The sequence below is a fragment of the Corylus avellana genome, chromosome 4 (assembly GCF_965113065.1).
Source record: "Corylus avellana chromosome 4, dhCorAvel1.hap1.2, whole genome shotgun sequence".
Lineage (NCBI taxonomy): Eukaryota > Viridiplantae > Streptophyta > Magnoliopsida > Fagales > Betulaceae > Corylus > Corylus avellana.
In genome coordinates this window covers 27,482,582-27,506,444 of record NC_142493.1, presented here as the reverse complement: position 1 = coordinate 27,506,444, position 23,863 = coordinate 27,482,582, and the positions used below count along the sequence as shown (strand labels likewise).

At 36.8% G+C, this 23,863-nt stretch overlaps 3 protein-coding genes and 1 pseudogene across 3 annotated transcripts; 1 reads left to right on the top strand and 3 right to left on the bottom strand.

Moving 5' to 3' along the window:
* Nucleotides 1-248: 248 nt before the first annotated feature.
* LOC132180116 (dirigent protein 16 pseudogene) lies at nt 249-995 on the bottom strand (annotated as a pseudogene).
* A 517-nt stretch (nt 996-1,512) lies between these two features.
* Nucleotides 1,513-9,106, bottom strand: LOC132178349 (Serinc-domain containing serine and sphingolipid biosynthesis protein). Its single transcript, XM_088515841.1, has 13 exons — nt 9,039-9,106; nt 8,342-8,581; nt 8,139-8,215; nt 7,523-7,682; nt 7,161-7,185; nt 6,669-6,758; nt 5,221-5,392; nt 4,762-4,835; nt 4,259-4,328; nt 3,068-3,139; nt 2,356-2,489; nt 2,179-2,252; nt 1,513-1,710 (listed from the first exon to the last, which is right to left on the bottom strand). Exons 2-13 carry the CDS (start codon nt 8,577-8,579, stop codon nt 1,619-1,621), a joined length of 1,278 nt encoding a protein of 425 aa, XP_088371967.1. The 5' UTR covers nt 8,580-8,581; nt 9,039-9,106; the 3' UTR covers nt 1,513-1,618.
* A 2,203-nt stretch (nt 9,107-11,309) lies between these two features.
* On the bottom strand, nt 11,310-17,093 carry HSP60 (heat shock protein 60). Its single transcript, XM_059591550.2, has 18 exons — nt 16,892-17,093; nt 16,556-16,580; nt 16,327-16,458; nt 15,028-15,187; nt 14,604-14,779; nt 14,383-14,478; nt 14,107-14,211; nt 13,873-13,959; nt 13,702-13,791; nt 13,514-13,594; nt 13,361-13,429; nt 13,002-13,079; nt 12,728-12,823; nt 12,463-12,562; nt 12,274-12,377; nt 11,916-12,021; nt 11,758-11,836; nt 11,310-11,663 (listed from the first exon to the last, which is right to left on the bottom strand). The coding sequence occupies exons 1-18, from the start codon at nt 16,927-16,929 to the stop codon at nt 11,549-11,551; spliced, it is 1,737 nt and encodes a 578-aa protein (XP_059447533.1). The 5' UTR covers nt 16,930-17,093; the 3' UTR covers nt 11,310-11,548.
* A 2,175-nt stretch (nt 17,094-19,268) lies between these two features.
* Nucleotides 19,269-23,523, top strand: LOC132177124 (GRIM-19 protein). Its single transcript, XM_059589345.2, has 3 exons — nt 19,269-19,601; nt 23,064-23,135; nt 23,238-23,523. Exons 1-3 carry the CDS (start codon nt 19,387-19,389, stop codon nt 23,380-23,382), a joined length of 432 nt encoding a protein of 143 aa, XP_059445328.1. The 5' UTR covers nt 19,269-19,386; the 3' UTR covers nt 23,383-23,523.
* The last annotated feature ends 340 nt before the right edge of the window (nt 23,524-23,863 follow it).

The following is a 23,863-nucleotide window of genomic DNA, read 5'->3' as shown; positions in this document are numbered from 1 at the left end:
TGAGAACACATTTGCAAGGATTATAATCCACATGCCATCACCATATTTCAACAGAACAACTCTTTTTTTATTTTTTGTTATTATTATTATTTTTTTTTCTTGGGACAGTATTACAAATCAAGAACTGAAGCAACTTGAAAATTAATTTTGACAAACTTCAACCAAATTGACAAATTTAAAAACCATCATGCCCAGGTTCACACCTTCAAGAAAAACTTCACATTTCCCTTCAGATTTTCGCACCATACTTAGTAGCTTAGATGCACTGTAATCCTCAGCAATGTTTCTGCACCATCCATGACATGTTGACCAGGTGGTATGAGCGATCGCACCTCGGCAAAACCACTTGCATTCTTGAACTTGCCAGTACCGCCAGTCACTGACAAGTATGACATGGCGCTTCCTATCTTGTATATGCCATAGAAATTGAGGCTATCACCATATTCTCCTCCTTCAATCATGGCTGTAAACGTCATCATCTGTGTAGTTCCGTCTGCCGAGCTCGCCACGTAAACTCCTTGAGCTTTGCCGATTGTCTGTGACCCCAACTCGGGCGCAGAGGTCAGCACATCATCGATGACGGTGATGGTTCCAAACCCTAGTCCCAGTCCATCTGGTCCCAGTTGGATCTGAGGTTGGTTCTGATTGTTTGCGTTTCCTGCACCAGCTAAGCCACTCCCTAAAGGGAAGCCATTGAGACCATTAACAGTTGGAATTGCACCATTGGCATTGGGGATAGCAACCCCACCTTGTGGGGGGATGAAACCTATTGGCCTTGCAAAGGGCACTTCACCATTGTAGATGTTGCCTAGCAAGCCAGTGATCGGCCTAGCTGTCGGGCTATTGCCCCCAAGAATGTCGTGCATGTATAGTTCAAGAATGGGTTCTTTTCCGGTGGCCGCTGCGGGGTCAACCGCAGCCATGATCATCCCCACATGCACAAGTGCAGTTAGCATTGTGAGGAAAAATGAAGCTGTTGATGATCCTTTGGACATCTTGAATTTCTCGTATTGGAAAGTGTTTTGGGTCTTCAATGATCAAGAAGAATATGGGGTTTTGGATGAATATGAGATGCCTATAAACCATAGTATTTATATAGAGATGAATATGGAGTTGTGGTGATGGTAAGGTGGTGTAGTGGTTGGGTTTGTGTTGGTGTTATTAGAATGCGTGAACCATTCCATTTTAGGGCATCTTATTTGATATTCTTTCTTGGAAGCTGACTTCAGTGCAGCGGGTACAACTAAACCAAAACCACCTCATAACATATAATTTGCAAATGAACACCAAGCATCTAATTCTTGACTTGCCTATACGAACTTAATGCGTTAGGGTTGAGGAGCTTGACTCGTTTAATTAAATGGTTCGGGTTATAGTTGACATAGATAGTCTTAAACCCATGCATCAGTACGATTCAAACCCAACATGCAAACAGGAGTTGCTACTCTTAATTTTTGCTTTCTTTTCATGAATGTTTATTTGTCCTTTATGTTGGTTGAAGAATAACAAAGGCAGAAAGAATTATTACAATACAATAAGGGAGAAAAGCTAAAGCAAGCCAAAGGTAGGTGTTTGGGAGGGAGGGGGGTGGGGGGGAAGCTTCATTTTCCATTGCCAATCATGGCAGAGCCGAGTCATCTGTCTGTTGCACAGGCTCATCATGATCCCTGACTTTTTTCTGTATCACAATCGGGGAGATCAAAGTCCATACTGCATAAATACTATGGATTAGTAAATAAGCAAAGAAGAGAGAAAGGAAAGAATGATGGCCTCAATCATTATTTCACAAAAATGTTCCAAATCCGGGCTCCAAATTTTTTATATTCTATCTCTTGTTTATTTAATAAGTATGTCATTCTTTCCCAAGCTAAATTTCTACATGTAATTTACATATAATAGTAATAATAATGACATATAGTAGGAACTGTAATTTGAATGATGGCAGTTAATGTCAAATCTTTAGCTGGCATTGGTGGAATGACCAAATTTCGAGTGCTATTGAAGGTGATTGCCAATAAAAGAATATATGGTAGATTGGTGTTTATATCTTCCTTGAATCTACTTGCATAATTGTAGTGCATTGCATCAGGTACTTTCAATTGACTTTTCTTTTTTTGTGTTGTATTTGCCCAGGAAAAAAAAAATAGTAGAGGATTTCATCTACATGGATTTACTTACTGTATATTGTGGCTGCAAACCACTCGTTGACTATTTTCACCCATGTACTTGCCCAGCCAACATCTATGCTCCACCTGATTGTTCTGAAGTGCATAAGCATATATACATAATATGATATGAAAGATGGTAGATTGAAAGATTTAAATGACAGGAGGCATGAGTAGTTAGATTCTTTACTTCCTGGCTGAGTGATTTAGGTTCCAACTGATAAATAACATGGCAAAGTACATGGCCCCAAAGGCGAATATCAGGTGGAAAAATCCGTACTTGTAAGGAATATCATCCTCCTGTTGAACTTTATCTTTGCGAAACTGGAAAGAAACAATAATTCTCATAGTATCTTGGCAGATAAACATAATTGCAATAATGCTCACTCTTAAGGAGTGATTAGATTGCCCCAAGGATGTCCCAGATATTTCACATTTATCCTCGGGTAGCTGACAAAGAGAAGACGACATGATATCTTTTGCATGATTCATTTTGTTGGATTCATATCCAAAAAAAAAAAAAAAAAATGATTTACCACAACCTGAGTATATAATTGTATGTTGTTTTTGTTTTCCAGTTTCTATATTGATTGAACTTCACTTACATGGTTTCCAGCCTTTTGTCAACAATCAAACAAAATTTGTAAGAAAAATTGTTTGAACTAGCTCATGCAAATGGTGGAAACAAAGTTGCAGCTGTTTATTCATCCAAAAACAAATTGCAGCTGTTTGACCTTTTCACTTTAATAGATTACATTTTTAGTGAGTAACCAGTGCAACTGAAAATGCCTTTTTAGGGAGAGATGGCAGAGTTTGCTGACTAGACGTGACTAATGATTGAATTTTCTAACTTATTGCATACTCTGAGGGTTGGTGACATCAAATAAGAAATAGAAACTCACCTGAAATGATTGTGAATCAATCCCAGTTGAAAAGGTTGCCATGACAATTGCACATATTGCCATCAGGAAGCTCTGGAAGGTCAAGACACACATACAAGGAAAGAAATATTGTTTAGCTAATTCACATTCCATTTTTATTTATTTTTTTGTATGTGTGCAAAATTTCCAACTATGTATAAGTATTTGATGCATCAAGGACAAGATAAATATCATGACACAGATTTTTTATTGTTAAGATGCAGCAATTACCAGACAGCCATTCATAGTTGCAGTGTTCATATGTTTCGAATCTTTCAGTTCTGTCCTATAGGCCACTTGAAACAGGTTCAATTATATTTGCTGCACATTAAACTATGACGTTTCATGAAATAAAACTTTTAGTTTATATATTGATTCATGCTGTTGGCTCTGGTTTTTAGAACAATTTCAATACAGGATATGGATTTTTGTTCCTCCAAATACCAAGAAAAAAAAAATTGGAAGCATTTCATCTACATGAGTGTTTAGTTGTGCCCCCAGGCTTCATGAGGTGCTTATCTTTCTTTTGTTCTTTTGTTTTTTTTCTTTTTCTTTTTTTCTTTTTTTTCTTTAAGCTAACTCCAAAAAACGTACCTACTTTTTCACAATAACAAGTAATTGTATGAAATTAAAGGAAGCAGGGGAATGAACTAAGTACATAAAGAAGTATGAAGCCCACCCCAAAAAGAGTACCCTGACATGCATATCAATTATTGTATTCTCTCGTTAAAATCTCTATATATTTATATTATATACTATTGGGAAGATTAATATCTTGAATCTTTCAATAGGGCCATAATATAACATATCGGGACATTACTTCACCTAAAAGCTTGAGTTAATGCATTTGAGTCCAATTATGTTATATTAACTACTCATATATTCCAACATATAGAGTGATGAGTTTCTTTTTTTGTAAGTTATAAGGATATTAGTTGTTGTTTATGTGGTCTGCATGCAAGATATCATGTTCTTTCCAAAAATATGACCTCAAATGCATTATATTCAGTCGTGAAGAAATAGCCATACTGAGACAATTTTCTCATAATAGCGAAAGATTCCAACAGTTAGAAGAAGACCAAAGCAGGATTTTCCACAATGCAAATTAAAAATTTAATCAGTGGGCACAAATGGTTTCACAACTCTTACGAGCATCTTGGTCCAATCACTTACAAGTATGGTGGTCCAATCACCATTTCCATTCTCTTGCTTTTTTGTGTTGCATTCCGCAGTGGCAGGTTCACTGAAATGCCATGTGTCAATCAGATTGAAGCAAGATTTAAAAAAAGAAAAAAGAAAAAAGTGTATGATCTGACAAATGGTAGAGTCAGGGAAACCTTCTAAAAGCATCAGTTAAACCGGTATTCTTGTACAAAGAACCAAGATGTTTCATCAACGTTTCACATCCCAATACATGTATAGTCAGGGAAACCTTCTTAAGGAGTTCTCTATCAAATATGTTCTGGAACCATCACTCGGAACTCCCAATGCAATGATGGCAAAGCCTTATTTAAGAGATACATGTTTTGACATCAATATAATCCTAAATGATGTAATTAAAGCATACTATGAATGTGGAAAACAGCAAAGAGATACAATCTAGCCCTCCCAGGAAATTTTTTTTTTTATTGAACTATCAAAGTCGGTGAGTCATGATGTGGACATTTAGTTCTAACCTTCTGATTGCAGACCAACAGAGGAAAACAACATAAGAAGCCATAATCCCTGAAGATAAAAGACCTCGGTTCACCTGCAACAAGCATCCATGTAATAGCAATTTTGGATATCAATCTGGTGTTGCATTTAAAGAAAACAAGGTGAAAGGGGAACCATTTCCTCATGAAAACCATGATACAAGAATAAACTTGAAACTGCCGATAATAGCATGGCTGGAAGTGATGATATATGAACACATAAAATCCCATACCAAACCAGGCAAGAAATCATATTACTAGGGTGATGTGTGCAATGAGAATTTGTAGAAAATACATTGAATAGTCAAAATTGAACATTTGAATGATTAAGTAAAGATATCATTAAGCCCACTAAATATCTGAAATTGATTTGACCACTTTCCAACTGAAACACTGGAAAAGTTAGAAGGTACTTTAGAAAGAAATTCCTAAAGAGCGCACCTTTGAGTGCAAGGATACAACCATCATCACAATTAGCAGAATTGCAGTCCATGTGATAAAAAATATGTTGAGTGTGCATGACAGTCTTTGGGCATAGAATGGGTACATTAACACAATTCCACATATGGAAGCAATGTAGAAAAGCGTTGACATGAATAACCCGAGGGAGCAGCTGTAAAATACAGAAGAAGATGCTATCAGCAACTTCAATGACAATTTCAAATGCCCAACTTTTTTTTTTTTTTTTAAGAAAAAAAAAAAGGACAACTATCCTAGACATTAATATATTGAATTCATCAAAATATAGAATATGCTTTTGGAAATCATGTATAAAAGGGTATGGGCATTACCATACATCACATCTAATACTTGAGATTAGTATTTTGCTGCCAAAACATGTCATAAACAATCTAAACACATCTAACGAGATTTGTATCTTGCCAGTAGTAAGTCAAAAAACATATTAAAATCTTATTTACATTATCCATAAATTCAAAAAATGGAAAAGTGGATTGAAAATTTGAAAAGCTAATTTATTTTTTTTTTCCTTGAATGAAGCTCATTTAATTTCTAAAATTCTGTTATGTGAACTTTTAATATCCTAGGAACAATGATAACTTGAAAAACCTCTAGAGTAACATTATAGCATATAAGTTATAATTTCAACTAGCTCTTAATTTCTCAAAATTAAGAGGTGGACACTTGCTTTAGGCATCTGAGCTAGATACATGTGCTGAAGGCACTTACAGAGTCTAGATGTTTGCACCAAGCATTTTAAGCTTTTGATATTAATGGTATGTGTTGGGGAGAAAATATACTCCCGTGGGCCCCACTCCTTTTCACACCTATTTACAACATTGCTCTCACCACTCATTGGGCGATACATGTACACACCACTTTTGCACCTGAAGATAAAAGGAGATAGGAGAGAAGAATCCCCTCTCCTTCCCAAAAAAAAACTCCCAATCCCCTCTTGGATCTTCTTCCTCTATTAGAGAGAGAGAGAGTCTCTCTCTAGTCTCACAATCACCATCTCTCTCACGTCTCTCTGTCTCCCTCTCTCTTGAACCCTTCTCTCTCCCCCGTAAATCACATATATCTCTCTCACCATTCACACAGTGATTTGTGGATAAAGAAAAACAAATTTTGAATATCTTTCTTACTCTAAAAATAAAGATACTAACTTAAGCATAAAACATCGGAAAGTCTTTGGCCCCAACCGAAGATCCTTTGACCTTATTTTTGTTTTGCAGGAACCTCATTGCCGTACAGGGGATTCATCACAGCTTAGGCATAAAAAAATAAAAAATAAAATAAAAAATAAAAAATAAAAAATCACTTGGTAGCAAATTCCACGACCAGAAAACGCACCAACAGTATGGACTCGTATGGTCCCTAACAGTGACTCTTATAAAATATAGCCTTTTGCACCGAGCAAGAGTTTGCACCTTTGCTTCATTTCCTTATCAGGCATCCAGTAGTTATTCCACCAATTGATGAACTGGATAACACTTATGAGTTGGAGGAAGAGAAAAATCCTGTAACATGTAAATCATAAATGTAAGTGAAAATGCACATTAAAAAAATCAAGCATAAGAGAATATGGAGTACACAAGTTATCTAACAGATTTTTATCTTTCTATTGCCTCTGCTTAATTCTCAGAGAATATGAGGAAAAGGGAAACAAATGCCAACAAATTGAGTTCTCTTTTACAATCTTCCATTCATTGGTCCTTTCTGAGATTCACAAAGGAGCTATGATTGAGAACTTTAAATTCCAGAAACCTCTATTTAAAACGGTGTTCATCTATGCCTTCATGGTATAATTCAGTATCAAGTCAGAAATTTGGGATAAAACATCATAAACTGTTGGCCCTATATCTTCTAACTATATTTTCATTTCTTTAGGTAGAAGCATTTCAGAAGGAACTGAAGATTACCCTGCACCAATATGAGCAAATTCACCTGCAAGAAAATAGCAACAAGCTTGTCAATTCTGGTATCTTTTTTCTTTTGTTTTCTTTTTTCAAGATAGAGCAAGCAAAGAGACTGCTAGCTTTAAAGTTAAAAGGAAAAGGTAAACATTCAACCATATAAGGGATCCCTTTCATAGGGCTGAAAGGGGAAGCTTCCATGCTTCCATGCTTCCAGTATGTAACTAAAGCTATCTTTCTTTGACTATTGTTATTTTGAGGAAATGAGATATTAATAGTATGAATCAAACTCATGTATGCATGGCTCCATGCTGAAACCCAAGTTCATAAAATAATTTCTTCTGACCAAAACATAATGTTCAACATACCGTATAATTGAATAAAGTCTGAAGAGAAGAAGAATGGAACTGCAACGGATACGATGAAAAGGAAAAACTTAGATGCCCACCATCTTGAATGCCAAGTATTGCGAGCTTCAAACAATTTCCTTGTTTTACATGTTGTAAGAAACATTAAAAAGAAAAATATCTGAGATTCAGTGTCAAGGATGCTAATTCATGAAGATGGAAAATTATACTAACAAATCAATAATAACACACTACCATGTAATCGTCCAGTGTTTCGTATTATATGCTGAAAGTACATTTGAGTGATTTACCGTTTCTGTTTCTGGTCAGACTCAGATCAGAAAAAATGGAGGGCACAACTCTGATTTGGGATTTTGAGGCCTGGAATTTGGAATATAAACCCATTTTTCCCTTAAACCACTTCAAGCAGACAATTTTGTCTAGAGAATCAGGTTGAGGTAAGATTAATTCTGCCATTAAAACTATTAGTTATGTGCAAACCAAACTGAATATAGACTTCAGAAAGGTATCATGTCCAATTAAAAGAGCTCTCAGCCTAGCAATCACTATTAGCTGAAATAAGAGATTTCATCATTAAGCAAGTAATATACATGTTATACTATTAGCAAAAAGATACAAAACATCCTAAACTCACGCGAAGAACTCCCAGCGTTTGAAAACAATCACGCCCCCCAGTTCCACAAGCTCTTAGATCTGCAAAAGAATGCAAGCACAGAATCATTAGATCTCCATTTCACAATGTTACTGTATATTAGGTATCTACAACAAATAGATATATAGTTTGTGGGGAGGAGTGGGAGGAGAAGAACATTGTCTTACAATGTTGCTGAGGTAAAAGCCTTTGCCCATAGTCACGGACAAACCAAGCAATAAGATTTGTTACCAAGAAGATGATGCCATATGAATAACGGGCTCGCAGTGACTTCTTCCTCTCTACCGAGTAGTCAACATTCTTTTGCTCCAACGACCCAAGTACTTCTTCCTGAGAAACAAGCTCAGAGTTTATTGGCCTAATATCTGCTTCTGTAGCTTCAACCGCTCCAGTGGAGACTTTCATTCCTGTTTCAATCAGTCTAACAAAACTAATGAACTGATCAATGTTACTTACTCCTTTTTCTCCAATCCTCTACATAATGCCTCTAAAAAGGTTAAACTAAAGAAAGAAAAATAATAATAATCTTCTTCATCTAACCCAAATGGAAATTGGACTTTTCTCTGCACAAGCAAAACTACATCACTTGTCAAATGCTCCAATTAATTTATCTCCACAAAAGTAGAAAATGCGTCTCAATGTTTATATAAGAAAAACAAACAAATTTAGCCCAAGACTTGATACTAAGTATATATATATATATAGGAATTATAAGTACCTTCAGGCAGAGAATTACCAGCAACAATAAGGAGAAAACCATATTCAGGGAATCCCATGATAATAGTAATGATGAAGAAAATGCATAATGTATAAAACAAAAGGGAAAAAAACGTTTGTTATGAGAGTGAAGTTAAAAATTCAAACCTTTCTTTCTTGTTTTGCCCTGTGGTATGTGGCTTGAAACACCTGAGCAAGGAGAATGTGAATGAAGCTCTTTGGTCACTCCTTATAAGAACTAGGAAGGAAGCTACCAACTTGTGGAGCAGTAGTTTGAAGCTGGGAGTATGATATTAAAGTTGAAGCTGCGGTTCATAACCGTTGGATTCCAAGAACCATTTGTCAATGTCCTCTTTTGTGGTGTTATGATTCCCCGCCGAATAACATATATAAAATAATGGTCTTCAGGAAACATCCCTGATTGGTTACATGCCCAAACACAAACACTTTGACTTTTGCATGGAGCATCTCCCAGGTTCATTGACCTCAACATAGTCCAAAGTAGAAGAAAGCACCTGTAAAGGGACATTGGGGAACCATTCGTGTATTTCTGTTTAACCACACGTTTGAGCTGCACAATTTTCTTCACATAACTTAAACAGCAAGGCTTCATATGAATGAATTAATCAAACAACATTAACAAAGCTGTTCAGCTAATTAAACATTTAAATTTGTCAAAAAAATTCGATCTTTAACACACAAATCACAGGATTAGAATGTGGCATTAAATCAAATAGGTAAAGGTGGTTTTGATTGTTTGATTAAAAAATAAAGGAGTAAGTTGTATAAGACAAACAAGCCACATTGACCAAACCCAAATGCCCTCCAGGTTTCTAGACGCTGTGGACCCAATCCTACTACGCGTCTATTTGACCGTTGGGGGTGTAATGGCGGTGGCGCGTCCTCGTGACTATTTCAAAAGCTGTACACCATATTCAGTCAGCCTTATCAGTAAATATAAAAAAGAATAAGAATCACGAAAAGACAGATTAATTAAAATATAATTAAATTTTAATTTTAAATTCAATTTTAGAATTAAGGAGATTTGGGATTCCAATTAGGACTAATTCTGTCTGGGATGTCCATGTCCTAAACCTATCACGTTATAATTTGATAGGCCTAAAAATGCAGTTACCCCAAATACAGGGTAAACCATAATCTGCTTTGCTTTGTTCCTTAATTTTCACACCTATCACGTTAGCTGGCCTGGTCTCCTACTACTCTTTGATCGTTATTTTATATTTATTAAGCTGAATTTTGAGTTTCATGGTTTTGCGTATTAGTCTTGACTAGTTTTATGCGGCTGCTTGCTCCTTCAACCCATGTGCTTGTTTCTTATTTTTCCTCTTTCTGCATTACTTGACAACGTTACTATTTCCAGTGTCCTTGTGTGCACCTTTTTTTAATAGATAATAAAAAAAACATGCACTTGATTCCGTGAAGTGAGCTAGATTTTGCAGTATAAAATGTGTATTACTGTGCTATTAGGTACCTCATAATTGGGTTTAGGTGTGTCTTTTTCGAGTGAGAAGTGAACTTGTGGATATATATATATATATATATATATATATATATATATATATATATATATGACTTGGATTAGGGTTGGTGAAAGTTGGCAAGATTATTAGGGTGATAATTGATGGGTAGAGAAAATAAACCTATGATCGAAGACCTAAGACCCGGTCAAATAGAAGGTTTACTGCTATTGAGACCAAAGAAAGACCCAAGAGAACCTAATATGAGACCCATTGTTACAAGAGCTCAAAAGGGTTCAAGAGGGTTTAAGAAGCTCTCTCCCCTGAAGCCAAAAATACTGACTTTGTTGTCGGAGTCCAATCCTGCTACGGGCCGGTGCCACTCCGATAATTCTTCTCTTATTTTGCATGTGATCATCAACCCATTTACCCAGTCCCGATGTGCAAATTCTGGATCTATCAATAACAATTGAAATGGGTTACTGGTTAGTAATTGTAATGTTGAGTCAATTGATTTTGGGGTCTTAAGCGATGGAGGTGTTTTTGGAATGGTCCCTAATATTTGTTCGGCAGAGGAAGAGGATATTTGATGACAAGGACATTTTTTGGATTTACTGTTCTAGATTGGTTTATAAATCTTCTTGTTCTCTTGTTTCTTTCCAGCATCAATGAAAAGTACAGGACTGTGAAATGATGGGAGAATAGATGTGATACTATCATTGTTCGTAATGTAAAACTATCTGTGTGTTTGTTTTGAATTGAATATTTTTTTCCCCCACTGCATTCAGGAGGAATAATTGTAATTATCATGATATTTCCAGGTCAGTGTTGATGTATTTTTATAAACCCAATTCCCATTAGCCTCCAAGAATCAACATCTTCATCTTTTTCATTAGGATTTACTTGCTAAAAAAAAACACAATCTAGCACACAGAAAAACATCTTCTGACCTAACAAAACAAACCTTCAAGTCCCAATTATATAAGGAAAACAATGATTTATTTGGGGAAAAAAAAAAAATTAGTCCCGATACATCTTGATTCCTCAGCGGAGCAACAATCACAAGTTTTGTCCTAAATCACCAAGCTACCTACATTGTTTTTTTTACTATGGTTACATGGATACCATGAACAAACCAAACAAGAAACAAAAATCCAGTTGGATGACTAGGAAGGGTCCTCAATAATCCATGCCACCCATGCCACCCATGCCACCACCCATTGCTGGAGCCTCTTTCTCATCCTTTGGTATTTCAGTCACAACAGCTTCAGTGGTTGTCATCAAAGACGACACACTGAAAACAGAAGGCGAAGAGCAAAGATTTTAACACAAATTTTCAATTACAAATACCATGTTAACACATAAACAGGAGGGTCTTTAATCTTTACCTTGCGGCATCAACCAAAGCAGTCCTAATTACTTTCACTGGGTCAATTATTCCAGCTTTGACCATATCAACATATTCATCTGCTCATGCAATTGCCAAATTAGTACAAATGAATACACAACCTAGTGAGATAGATGATATACTGGGGAATTCACTGACCTTTGGCTGCATCGTAGCCTTTGTCAGGGTCACTTTCTTCCAACAGCTTACCAACAACAACAGCCCCCTCAACTCCAGCATTAGAAGCAATTGTGTACACGGGTGTCTGCATTAGTAACAAATAGGAACAAATAGCCCAGATAACCAGATAAAAATCATAACTTTCAAGCTTAAGACACACCAGAAGATCTATTGCACACATAGATGCCAAAGAGAGATTTCACTGTATTTGACACAATTGTTTTGCAGGAGTTAAAAAATAAAAAAATAAACTTTGTGATCTTATTAGACAAAAATGTCACCAACACCAAGCCAAGTGCTCTCAAATACTTGATTCCGAAAACTATAAGAAACAAACCTTCAGAGCATTCTGAATAATCTGAACGCCGATCTTCTGGTCAAAGTTGGCAGTTTCCAGCTTATCCAACTCTTTCGATGCAGAAAGAAGGGCAACACCACCACCTGCAGATGGAAAACCGTTGTAAGATCTGTCCACTGATTTTGAATTTCAACCAGATATCTACAAAATAATAGATAAACGGTTTACCTGGTACTATACCCTCCTCTACAGCTGCCTTTGTGGCATTTAAGGCATCTGTCACTCTATCCTTTTTCTCACTAACTTCAGTTTCACTAGCTCCTCCAATCTGCAAATAAAGAAAATTGCAACCATTGTTTGGTCCATTACACCACTACCCAAGAATGTGCATAGACAACACAAGATAAAGATCAGCCAGCCTAACCAGCAAAAGCTGTTGGAGTATTAGTTAGCTGACAGTTTATAGAATGTTAGAATATAACAGTAACCAGACCTTCAATACAGCAACACCACCAGAAAGCTTTGCCAATCTCTCCTGTAGCTTTTCTTTGTCATAATCAGAAGTGCAATTTTCAATTGCTGACCGGATCTGTTATAACAATTATTGGTGACATCAATAACTTAGGATCTGAAAAGATCTAATTAAGTTTGTTTAGGAATATATTTCTCAGCTAACAGAATAACAATTAATCAATTGTCACAGTTCAAATATAAGATAATGCAAAAAAGGGATGGAAAAACAAAGTCTCGGAGGTACTGAGACAAACCTGTTCACATCTTTCCTCAATACCCTTCTTGTCGCCAGCACCATCAAGAATAACAGTGTCATCTTTTGATATTGTGACCTAAAACAAAAACCATTAATCATCCTCTGAAAATCATGATGATAAAGAGCTAACATCTACACTTATTCCAAATTTGCCAGTCAGAATTTCACATCAATCAAAATTTACTTCGAGAATCATTGTCTACTATATTAAAAGTTCAAATCTATCCCTCAAGTAAAAGTCCAATCTCCCAAACTTGTCAATCAGAATTGCACACATCAATAAAAATTTCCACTAAAAGATCCATGGTCAAAGAGATAAGAGTACACATATAAACTTCAAATGGTATTCAAGCTTACCTTCTTGCACGTGCCCAGCATATCCAGATCCACTTTTTCAAGATTCATGCCAAGCTCGTCGGTAATAAGCTAAAATATAAAGCTAACACAGATCAGGGTCATGCGGTATCAAAAAATTGAGAGGTTTAAACTAATACAGGGCGGTAGACTTACTTCTCCTCCAGTAAGAACAGCTAGATCCTGTAGACCAGCTTTCCTGTTTTCACCAAAACCAGGAGCTTTAATAGCACAAACCTGTAGCAACGACATTCACATCAGTTTAGCAAAAAGCACCACCACTGTATCAAGAGTAAATCAAAAAGGAAACAAGAAATACTGCCAACCACCAAAAAAAAACCAACCTTGATTCCAGCACGAAGCTTATTCAGGATAAGAGTTGCCAAAGCCTCACTTTCCACATCTTCAGCAACAATTAGTAAGGGCCTTTGTCTCTGAACAAAGTAAGTGTGAGCAGAATACATCAATTGGTAAATATGGAACCAAATAAAACTGATTCACCAGAAGTTACTCACCTTCAAAGCCAGCTCCAATACTTTAACGATAGCATTTAAACTTGAGATCCTCTTCTCATGAATTAGAATGAGAGGGTCTTCCATTTCCTGTCAACAAATAGCCACAGACATTGCTTTAAAACTGAAGCAGCACCAAGTTTTTTTTTTTACTTGGACAGCTGGTGAGCACGCAACCCGGCAATTTCAAGTCTATATAACCAGGCATTTGTGCCATGAGAAAAGGTAAAAACTTACACATTTCTGGGTTTTCTGGTTAGTAATGAAATAAGGGGATATGTAACCCCTATCTAGCTTCATGCCCTCAACAACTTCCAACTCATTATACAATGTTTTTCCATCCTGCAATGGTTAAAGAAAGTAAGACCCACACTTCTTGGGAATCGTTTGACACAAAGAGGGAGGGGAAGGGAGGAGAACACCCCCACCCCCCCCCCCCCCCCCCCAAAAAAAAGGAAGAAGATTTGGCATTGATAGCTAGAAAATACAAGGTATGAATAATAAGTTAATTACTTGGATTGTGATTACTCCCTCTTTGCCAACTCTCTCCATGGCCCTTGCAATCAACTCACCAATTTCTCTCTCTCCGTTTGCAGATATTGTCCCAACCTGTCACATTAGATTTATACACCGGCGACCTTCGATTAAACCTCACAATTTTTACTTTTATAAACCCTCAGCACTAAGGAACTCAAGCTGCAAAAGGCTGAGTTACTAGAAAGCCTCAGACAGACCTGTGCTATTTCTTCAGATGTGCTGATCATTCGTGCTCTGCTCTTCAAATGTGTAACAACAGCGTCAACTGCCATGGTAATACCACGTCTTAGGTCCATTGCATTCATTCCAGCAGCAACTGACTTGCACCCTTCGGCAAATATTGCTCGGGTAAGTACTGTAGCACAGGTTGTCCCTACAAACACATTGAAAAGTCTCACAGTTCTCATTACTCAGCTTAACGGGGTGAAAGAAAAGAGTTACACAGCAACGCATCTCGAACACAACTCCCACATTCAGAACACCAAATCTTCTACCATGTATAAGAATGCAAGCCAAGCGATTCTTAACAATAACCACAAACAACATAGATACACGAACAGAAATATCACAGTATAATTATCTGAGTTTCCACCAAACGCTTCTATGGGATGAAGACCTTACCATCCCCTGCTGTATCATTGGTGGCATTTGCAACCTGTTTCACAAGGCTGGCACCAATATTCATGACTTTGTCCTTGAATTCAATGCTCTTTGCAACGGTTACACCATCTTTTGTAACTTTTGGGGCACCCCAACTTTGTTCTATTACCACATTACGTCCCTTCGACAGCAAAACACCAATGTCAACACTTAACCACATTGACTATTCCAACATTAGGAAAAGAAAAGGTTCTAACAAAACAAAACCAGGATTCAAAATATACTAGCGAAGAAAGCAGATTCATAGAACTTCAAACAACAGGCAACTTTACTCTTTTTTTTAAACCTTTTTTTTTCCCCTAATTTTCTACAAGATAACAACATAAATGCCAAGAGAAAAATGGAGAAGATCATTCTCAGAAATTTCTTGAATATGCACCCTTCCTTACAGCATGCATTAAGTAAACCTTTGCTTCTTCGTGTCCAATATTGCTTAAGACAATAAATTTACATGTTTCTGTACATAGTAAAAAGAAAGTATACGTTTACGCTGCCAAAGTCCTCTCCCCCCCTCCCCCCCCAGAACATCAACATACAGTCACACTTATATCTCCAGCATTCGCTCAATAAGTTAACTAATAGGGTTAAATTCACTTTACCCCTTGAAGTTTCAAGAATTTTTCAATTCGAACCACAATGTTTAAAAATTGACAATGTACCCCTCTAATGTTTCAAAAAATTTCAATTCAGACCCTCCATTACTAATTTCAGTCTAATTGGACAGAAATCATCCCACGTGTGTCTCACGTGAGATTTTGATGCCCTTTATTCCAATTTTGCCCTCATTAAAACCTATAAAATTAGATAAAATGAGGGTAATTATGTAATTTTATAGGTTTTAATGAGGACAAAATTATAATATAGGGCATCAAAATCTCACATGAGACACACGTAGGATGATTTCCATCCAATTAGACAGAAATTAGTAACGGATGGTCTAAATTGAAAATTTTTGAAACATTAAGGAGGTCATTGTCAATTTTTAAACATTGGGTTTCGAATTGAAAAACTCCTAAAATTTCATGGAGTAAAGTGAATTTTCCCCTAATTAATAAGAAACCCAAACCCGGAGATTATCAAATTTCAACAAAGAATACAGTCATTATTTTAAAAAAAAAAAAGATTTTTGGGGCATAAAACCAGCAGAAACACCAATGCTTATAAAAATTATAATCTATAAATGGCATTGAGATATGAATTACACAGAAAAAGTTAGAGATTACAATTAAGGAATGATCTTGTTAGCTAGATATGGAGTACCTTAGGACCCATGGTGACTTTGACAGCATCGGCTAGCTCTTCCACGCCCTTAAGCATAAGAGCCCGGGCTTCCACTCCGAATCTGATGTCTTTGGCCGCATAATTCCTGCTCCAACTCAATCTGCTACCAACCTATATACGACAAAGCGAGGGGATCAACACAAACATTAGCACATATAATCGTAGGAGTTCCACAGCTTAAAGAAATCCCAACAACTAGTTCTCCGACCTGCTGGGCACCGTTCCTAGCGACCCTGCAAAACCCAAATAGAAAAACCAAGAAATTAACTTTCTTTCTTATTGCTTTCTGAGAAGGTAAAAAAAAGAAAAAACCAAGAACGGTGAACGCCGAAACCATGTTGCTATGCTGCTTAGAAAAAAGTAACTAACTTTTACCGTGTCTAAACTCGAAACTATGAAAAACCAAAAAAAAAAAAAAAAAACCATATCCAAGACATTGATTATCACATTTTCTCGTGAACCAAATGGAATAAGAAAAGAATGAGAGAATCCCAGATGGAAAAAGAACAGGAGGAATCGGAACGGAAGGAGAAAGAGCGCGTACCGAGCTCTGGAGGCGAGGCTTGAGGCGAAGCGGTACATGATTGTGATGGGAGAAATGGCAGACTTCAAAAGAGAGACTGAGACAGATCAGGAGAAGCGTGGGAGAGGAGTGGTGCTTTTAAAAGGAAATGAAGGGTCTAGAAGCAGTCGCCGGCAGCTTCTAGGGTTTAAGGGTTTTTGTGTTTTTTTATTTTGTTTTATATGGACTTCGGCGTAGTACTCACTACTTGCGATTGCGAGTATCATGTTTTTACCACTAGTCCACCACTAACTTAACGTGGTTTAAGGTTTCTCTATGACTTCTAAACCTTTTATTTCATTGGACCCCCCAAATAAAAAGCTTTGTAAGTCCATATTTAGAGTAAAAAATAAATAATAAATAATATAGCAACCATTACAATCTCTAAAAGGGTTGTTGGCAACTATGAGAACAAAGCTAGAGATTTAGGTTCCATTTTTCCAAATTGTCAAATGCACATAAGTGGCTAGTTTCTTAAAAATGAGTTTTTGTTCATTGATCCTGGTTAGTTTGAATTCCCATCAATTGCAATAATTTTGAGCAGTAGACCTAATCTGGTGCGGTTTATTATGCACCAAATTGAAGATTAAGGGTGGTGCAACAAATCTAAAGGTTTAGTAGGGATAGCCGACAACCCCTTTACCCCAAAATAGGTGGTTGGCAACCCACTGGAGTAGATAAAAGTAGTTATCCAATCACTCTTTGGTTACTTTTTATGGGAGTTGTTTTAAAGCTTACGTGACACCCTTATTTCAAATGAACTATCACCTCAATTTAGTGAGTGACATGATAATATAACGTTGCATTGCCACGTCAGTTGGAAAAAGCCATGTAGTAAAATAGTCAAATACACTTAACATTTCTTTAGCTCGGCTTCAAAGCTTTCACATAACATTTGTTTCTCTGTTTATTTTATTTTATTTATTTATTTTTATTTTTATTTTTATGAGCAATATACACAAGAAGGGGAAAGAGGAAGAATACAGCAAACTAAAACCCAAAAAAGAGATGGGCAATCCAACAATAAGCTCAATACAATCAATTAAGTGCAGTAACGACTAAATAAAGAGAAAATGTGTCAACTGAATGGCATAACCCTATAAATTCTTGGCATAAACATCAAGAAAATTGGTCGTCAGTTAGGTTGTTTGAGGTATGAGAAGGAATACGAACCTTAGAGGGCCCCTCGACTCTTCTCATAAAAGATATGGCATAGCCAAAAGGCATGAGAAATGGCACAAACCTTGAACGGCCCCTCAACCTTACCCGAACTTCCACAATAAAAAATGATGGAATAGCACATCAGAAGAAAGTCCTCAACAACAATGGTAGCACTGAAAAAGGTTGAATCAATGCCATTCACGAGAAGAACCCGCCCATATTATGGGGAATACCTCAAAATAAAATAATATGCATCCGCGCCCCCCACCCCCCCCCCCCAGGGATGGCATGTGTAGCACACGCGTGCCAAGGAGGCGTAAGGAGTACGATCAAAATTTATGAGTGAGATACATTTTAAGAGTGAAATCAAAGAGATGCGAAATATACACTTTGATACATTTATGAGTCGATCAAAATTTCAATGTATTAGATGATCACATGTAACATTGTGGAAGCATTACTCATTGAGATACTTTGATTGAAATCAAAGAGATGTGAAACACCTTAAAATAAAATTTAATAGAAATTAATTATTCTAAATCTTTGACTTGAGTATTTCAATAAGGAGTCATTCAAATTTGGTGTACTCAATGAAATTTGATTTCAAGAGTATGAGAATAATCATGAGATTAAATTGATGACTCAATGATTAAGAAATAGTGAAATAAAGTGATAGTAAAATTATTTTTTACCTTAATTTCACTATGAACATTTAGGTCACTCCTCAAGCTGAATATTCTCTACAAGGTTTGATCTAAGTGCACAACGAAGTTATACTTTCTATACTCCTCAATTTGCAAACTACTCCTCAATCTTTTAACTTGGTTAATGTGTCCTACCAATTTAGTACTTAGAGTTGCAATGTCTCATTTTTGCCCCCCAAAGAAAAAAATGCCCATAAAAAATCCAAAAAAAAAAAAAAGTAAAAAGAATTTAAAATTTTAAAAAAATAAGTTGAGTTAGTTTTATTTTTGTTTGGTTTTTTGTTTTGTTTTTTTTTTTTTTTTTGGTTCAATTGTAAGGGTATTTTTGTAATTTAGGAATTTTTAGGGGTATTTTTTTTTTGTTGTTGGAGGGGTAAAAGTAGTTTTCCTTAGATAATCTATATAGATAATCTATAATGCCACCTGTCTCCTTCCAATTGGACCCAATATCTCACTCTCCTAGACCTTCCAGCACACTACCACCACCACTGCACACATAGCCTTGTTACGAACATTTCCTCCTCAGCTTCTTCTCCAATCTCCATCCATTCAGCTGCTCGGAACTCCCATATTTCCATTCTCTACCAAATTCGACAAAGAGAGAGACCAAAGATGACGGAGGCAGCGATAAGGAAGAAGCCAGGCATGGTGAGCGTGAAGGACATGCCGATCCTCCAAGACGGGCCGCCTCCGGGCGGGTTCCCGCCGGTCCGGTACGCCCGTAGGATCCCCAACAAGGGACCCAGCGCCGTGGCCATTTTCCTCGCCGCCTTCGGTGCTTTCTCCTGGGGCATGTACCAGGTCGGCAAGGGCAACAAGATCCGCAGGTCAGCATTTCTCAATCACCACCATCATCAGCTTCTTCATTGTCACTGATTTTGATATTTTTGTTTTGCTCAATGATTTTCTTATCTGGGTTTTGGCTGTTTTGTGAAAATGGTCGATTGGAGATGTGGGGGTATGGTAAGTGGAGCATAGATCTTTTTGTTTGTTGATTTTCTTGTTGATATTAATGATGAAAGAGCTCTGGGTTTTGGTGGTTCTTTGTGATGGGTACTAGAAATGAGGTGGGTCTTATGGGTTTTTCTGTTTTGGCTAGCATCTTTTGCAATTCTTAGACAATTGTCCTTTTTCTTTTGGAATTGTATCCTTTTGAGGTTAGCTATCAATCCGGTATGAGGTTTTGTGTGTTGGGTTTTGGTAAAGAAGTAAATGGGACTTGTAATGTGCAGTGTGATGTGAGTCATTCAAATGTAGGAGCTGACTGTATTCCCTTTGTCGAAACCGCAGAACTTTTCTTTGGAATGTCAATAGTATAATAACTTTTTTAATTCAAATTTATTTTCTTTATCTTTATTCAAATTCCTCCAACAAAATGTTTAATAAAACTCCTACACCTGATCCTTTCTGATGAACTATGAATTCCTCACTCCCCAACTCTTGCAAATGAAGACCATAAACCTTTTTTCTAGATATTACGTAAACAACTTACTCAAGTACAACAACCCAATATTTTTTTTTTCCCTCAAAAGCCCAACACTTTCCCGTCCCCATCATCTTTGAAGATCAGATTGCTTCACCCAAACTCAAAGGAGTTGTTATAATCCTAATACAAATTATATAAATGCAATCATGATTTTCAACCTCACTGACGTGAAGTTATAGCCAATCAACGTTTAACAAACCATCAAAATGGCTCGTTTGGCAACGCTTTTTAGAGTAGCTTTTTTCTTTTTAGTAACAAAGCAAAAGTATTAACAAGCAACTCAAAACACAAAACACTCAAAACTACTTGCCACATTACCAATAAAATAAAAAAGAAGGCAAAAAACACCCTCTAAAAAGTTTTGCCAAATGAACTTTCTTTTTTCCTTTTTCAGGAGTGGGTGTCTACCATCGAGGCTATTGTCTCAAGTAATTTAAGAAGTTGGGTAGATAAATTAGCATAGAGGAGATAAGATCAAACATTGGTTTCTTTTTTTGTTGTGTTTCCTTATGGTGGGCCTAGGGCTCATAGGTTAAGATCAGGGGTTTACGGTAAATTACTCTTCTTTTAAATGTATTTGGTTCGTGTTACTAGTAAATCATGTTTATTTTGATCATACTGAGAGTTGCAACTAGGGTTGTTAAATAAAAGCTTCAGAGTATGAGTGAAATTAAGATACTCGGAACAAGAATAGTGAACATGAAATCAATCTTAGTGAAACTAGATGCATACTGGGCGGAGGGTTGATTTGATTGCTCAGGTCACACCTTGAAGAATCTGGTATCTGCATTAACTTCTTCATTCATAAGGAAGATGTGATTGGAAGCATGTTCCTATTGAATTGCAGGTCGGCAACTAAGGTGTAACTCATATCAAGGGCATCATGTGGTTGGGGTTCTTGAATAGGGAGAGAGAGAGAGAGAGAGAGAGAGAGGGATTGCACAGAAAGAAAGTGGCTTTGAAGGCGGTTTTCAGTCCTCTTGAAACCCGTAACTTTGAAATGGAGCTGTTTTTTTAGTATGATTTTCTCAAACACGTGTAGTATTATGGTCAAGTTGATAGAGATGGACAGAGGGATGGATGGAAGTTCAGGGTTTTAGTTGAAACAATTAGAATCGCAGGATATAAATTGTTTTCAAAACCAAACTCCAAGGAGATTATGTACTCCCCAAAATGAAATATAATATGTTGCAAGGCGAACAAAAGGTCCCTGATGAAGAACCCTTTGTCAAAGTTCTCGTCACAAGTATCTGCAATTAATAAACAGCCAAATGTTATGATGCTTCTGAAGGTTCACTTAGGCTCTAGTTGCTGTAAATCTCCATGTCTTACGCAACACAAAGCAAGTGGTGAGCCGGTGAAGCTCTTCTTAATTGCCCAATATGGTGTAGCGCTACCAGCACTCGCAAGAAAGTAATCCGAGAAAATATGGGCATTTGATGTTATGTTTGTACGGGCAATCATGAGTCATGGCCTAGTGATTATGGTTACCTGGGTTGACCATGATCTGGTGATTCTCTTAACTCCTTTACCATTGAGTGACTGATTTGGGCAAATTCATTTGTTGATGGTAATCATTTCTCTGCACTTGGAACTATTGATGCTTAAATTGGTTTTAACTAGAGTGATCATCATAATGGTATATTAGTATCATGGTGAGATTCCAACACTAATATGGTGGTTTAAGAAATACTGGAAACCAAAAGGTAAAATAATTGTATTCTTGATCTCAAAATGTACATTTGATTGGGTTTGCTCATTCCTACAAAAGAGCATCTTTTTGTTTTTTGTTATTTTTAAAGAATCTTTTTGGGGTAGGTATTTGAAGGAGTAAAGAACTTGAAGGAGTAAAGAACTTGCATCTGCTTTAAAATAGAGCTGTTGTGGTGAAAAAAAGAGTCAATTACAGAAGGGGTCATAGTCGTGTCCTAGCACAGCAGTTCCAGGACAGTGTTCCTATCCTATGACAGCCTTCCTTGTGATCCTTTACTGAATTCTCCCAGAGGAAGCATGAAAATGCTGTTAGCTGCCTTCTATTATATAGTACTCTATGCCCTACGGTGATTGATGCCATAGTGAGTGTATCTCATTGGTGGTCAGACATGATATTTTTTGGATTCCATTTAGGTGGCTGTATCTGCAACATTTTGTAATATTTCCTGTGAAAAATTATCCCTTCATTTATGCCCTTCTAGTTAGGTGCTTCCTCTTGTATATTTCCTGTGTACTTAGGGGTACCTTTATGTTTTTAATAATATTTGCCAATTACTTATAGAAAAAAAGTCCACGTTTCAATTTTCTTGGTGCACTAAACCTTGGGCTCTGGATCCTCCACTATTTTCCTTATCTTCTGTGTCACTGTCAATTCATCAGGGCTTGGCTTCCTCCGCTATGTACCCTGTTAAGCTCGTTTATTCATTCAAAGTTCCCCATAAAGTCAAAGCTTCAACTTGGTGATTTCTTCTAAGAAATTTGATCACATCTATTGTCTCCTATAGAGGGAAATATACGAAGCTCTCTGTCTCAACAAGTTGTCATCTCTCCTAACAGTACCCATTGCTGTTCTCCATAAAATCTGGTTTTTCAATTCCCTATTCAGAATTGAGTTTCTATAAGAAGAATTTTGTTTATAGATTTATTTATTTTGATTTTTGAATATGTATTTGAATGGGGTTTGGGTTGAAGAAATAAAATTTTTGTAGCTGGACTTAATGTTAAATTTAAGGGGGCAAGACTCTGTTTCCAATATGAGGTTTCCTTGAAAAATGATTTACCCTTTGCTGAAAACATGTGCATTTTGTAGAGCGCTGAAGGAAGAAAAGTATGCTTCCCGGAGAGCAATATTGCCTCTTCTTCAAGCTGAAGAAGACGAAAGGTAAGCAAATAACATATCAAATAGTCTTCTTCCACCACCAATGCCTTGTATGTTAAGCCCTCTGACTTCAGAATACTAATCCTGTTTATCTGCCTACTATAGATTTGTCAAAGAGTGGAAGAAGTATCTTGAATATGAGGCCGAAGTAATGAAGGACGTGCCTGGTTGGAAAGTTGGTGAAAATGTATACAACTCTGGGAAATGGGTACCCCCAGCAACTGGTGAACTCCGTCCCGATGTCTGGTGAATAGTATTCCAACTGCAGTTGCTTTTGTGGATGATGCTTAGTCGTCAAGAGTTTGTTATTTTTCAAGCAAGTTTCTTGTGTTGCTCATACTGAACACAGTTCCAGTGAAAATAAAAATGTATTTGAAACCTTTTGTTTTTACCTGCTTTGCAAACACCACCAACAGCTATTGTTTAGTGCCGCATGTTGTTGTGTGCTCTTTATCTTTATCTTTAAATTCCGGTGGATGTGGTGGCCCTAGACATAATCGATGCAGGTTTTGACGGTGGTTTTGTGTCGATCACCAAGTTTGGTGGTGACTGAAGTTGCCACTAGGAAAGACAAAGCTGCTGCAAGATTGAATGTTTATGTACAAAAAACACATCAATGCCAGAAAAGGGCTGAGTAATATGTTTATGTACAATCAACCATCAAGGCCAGTGCGATTAATTCTCACTAGTTTAGATTAATCTCCACATGATGATCAGTGCAATTGCACTGC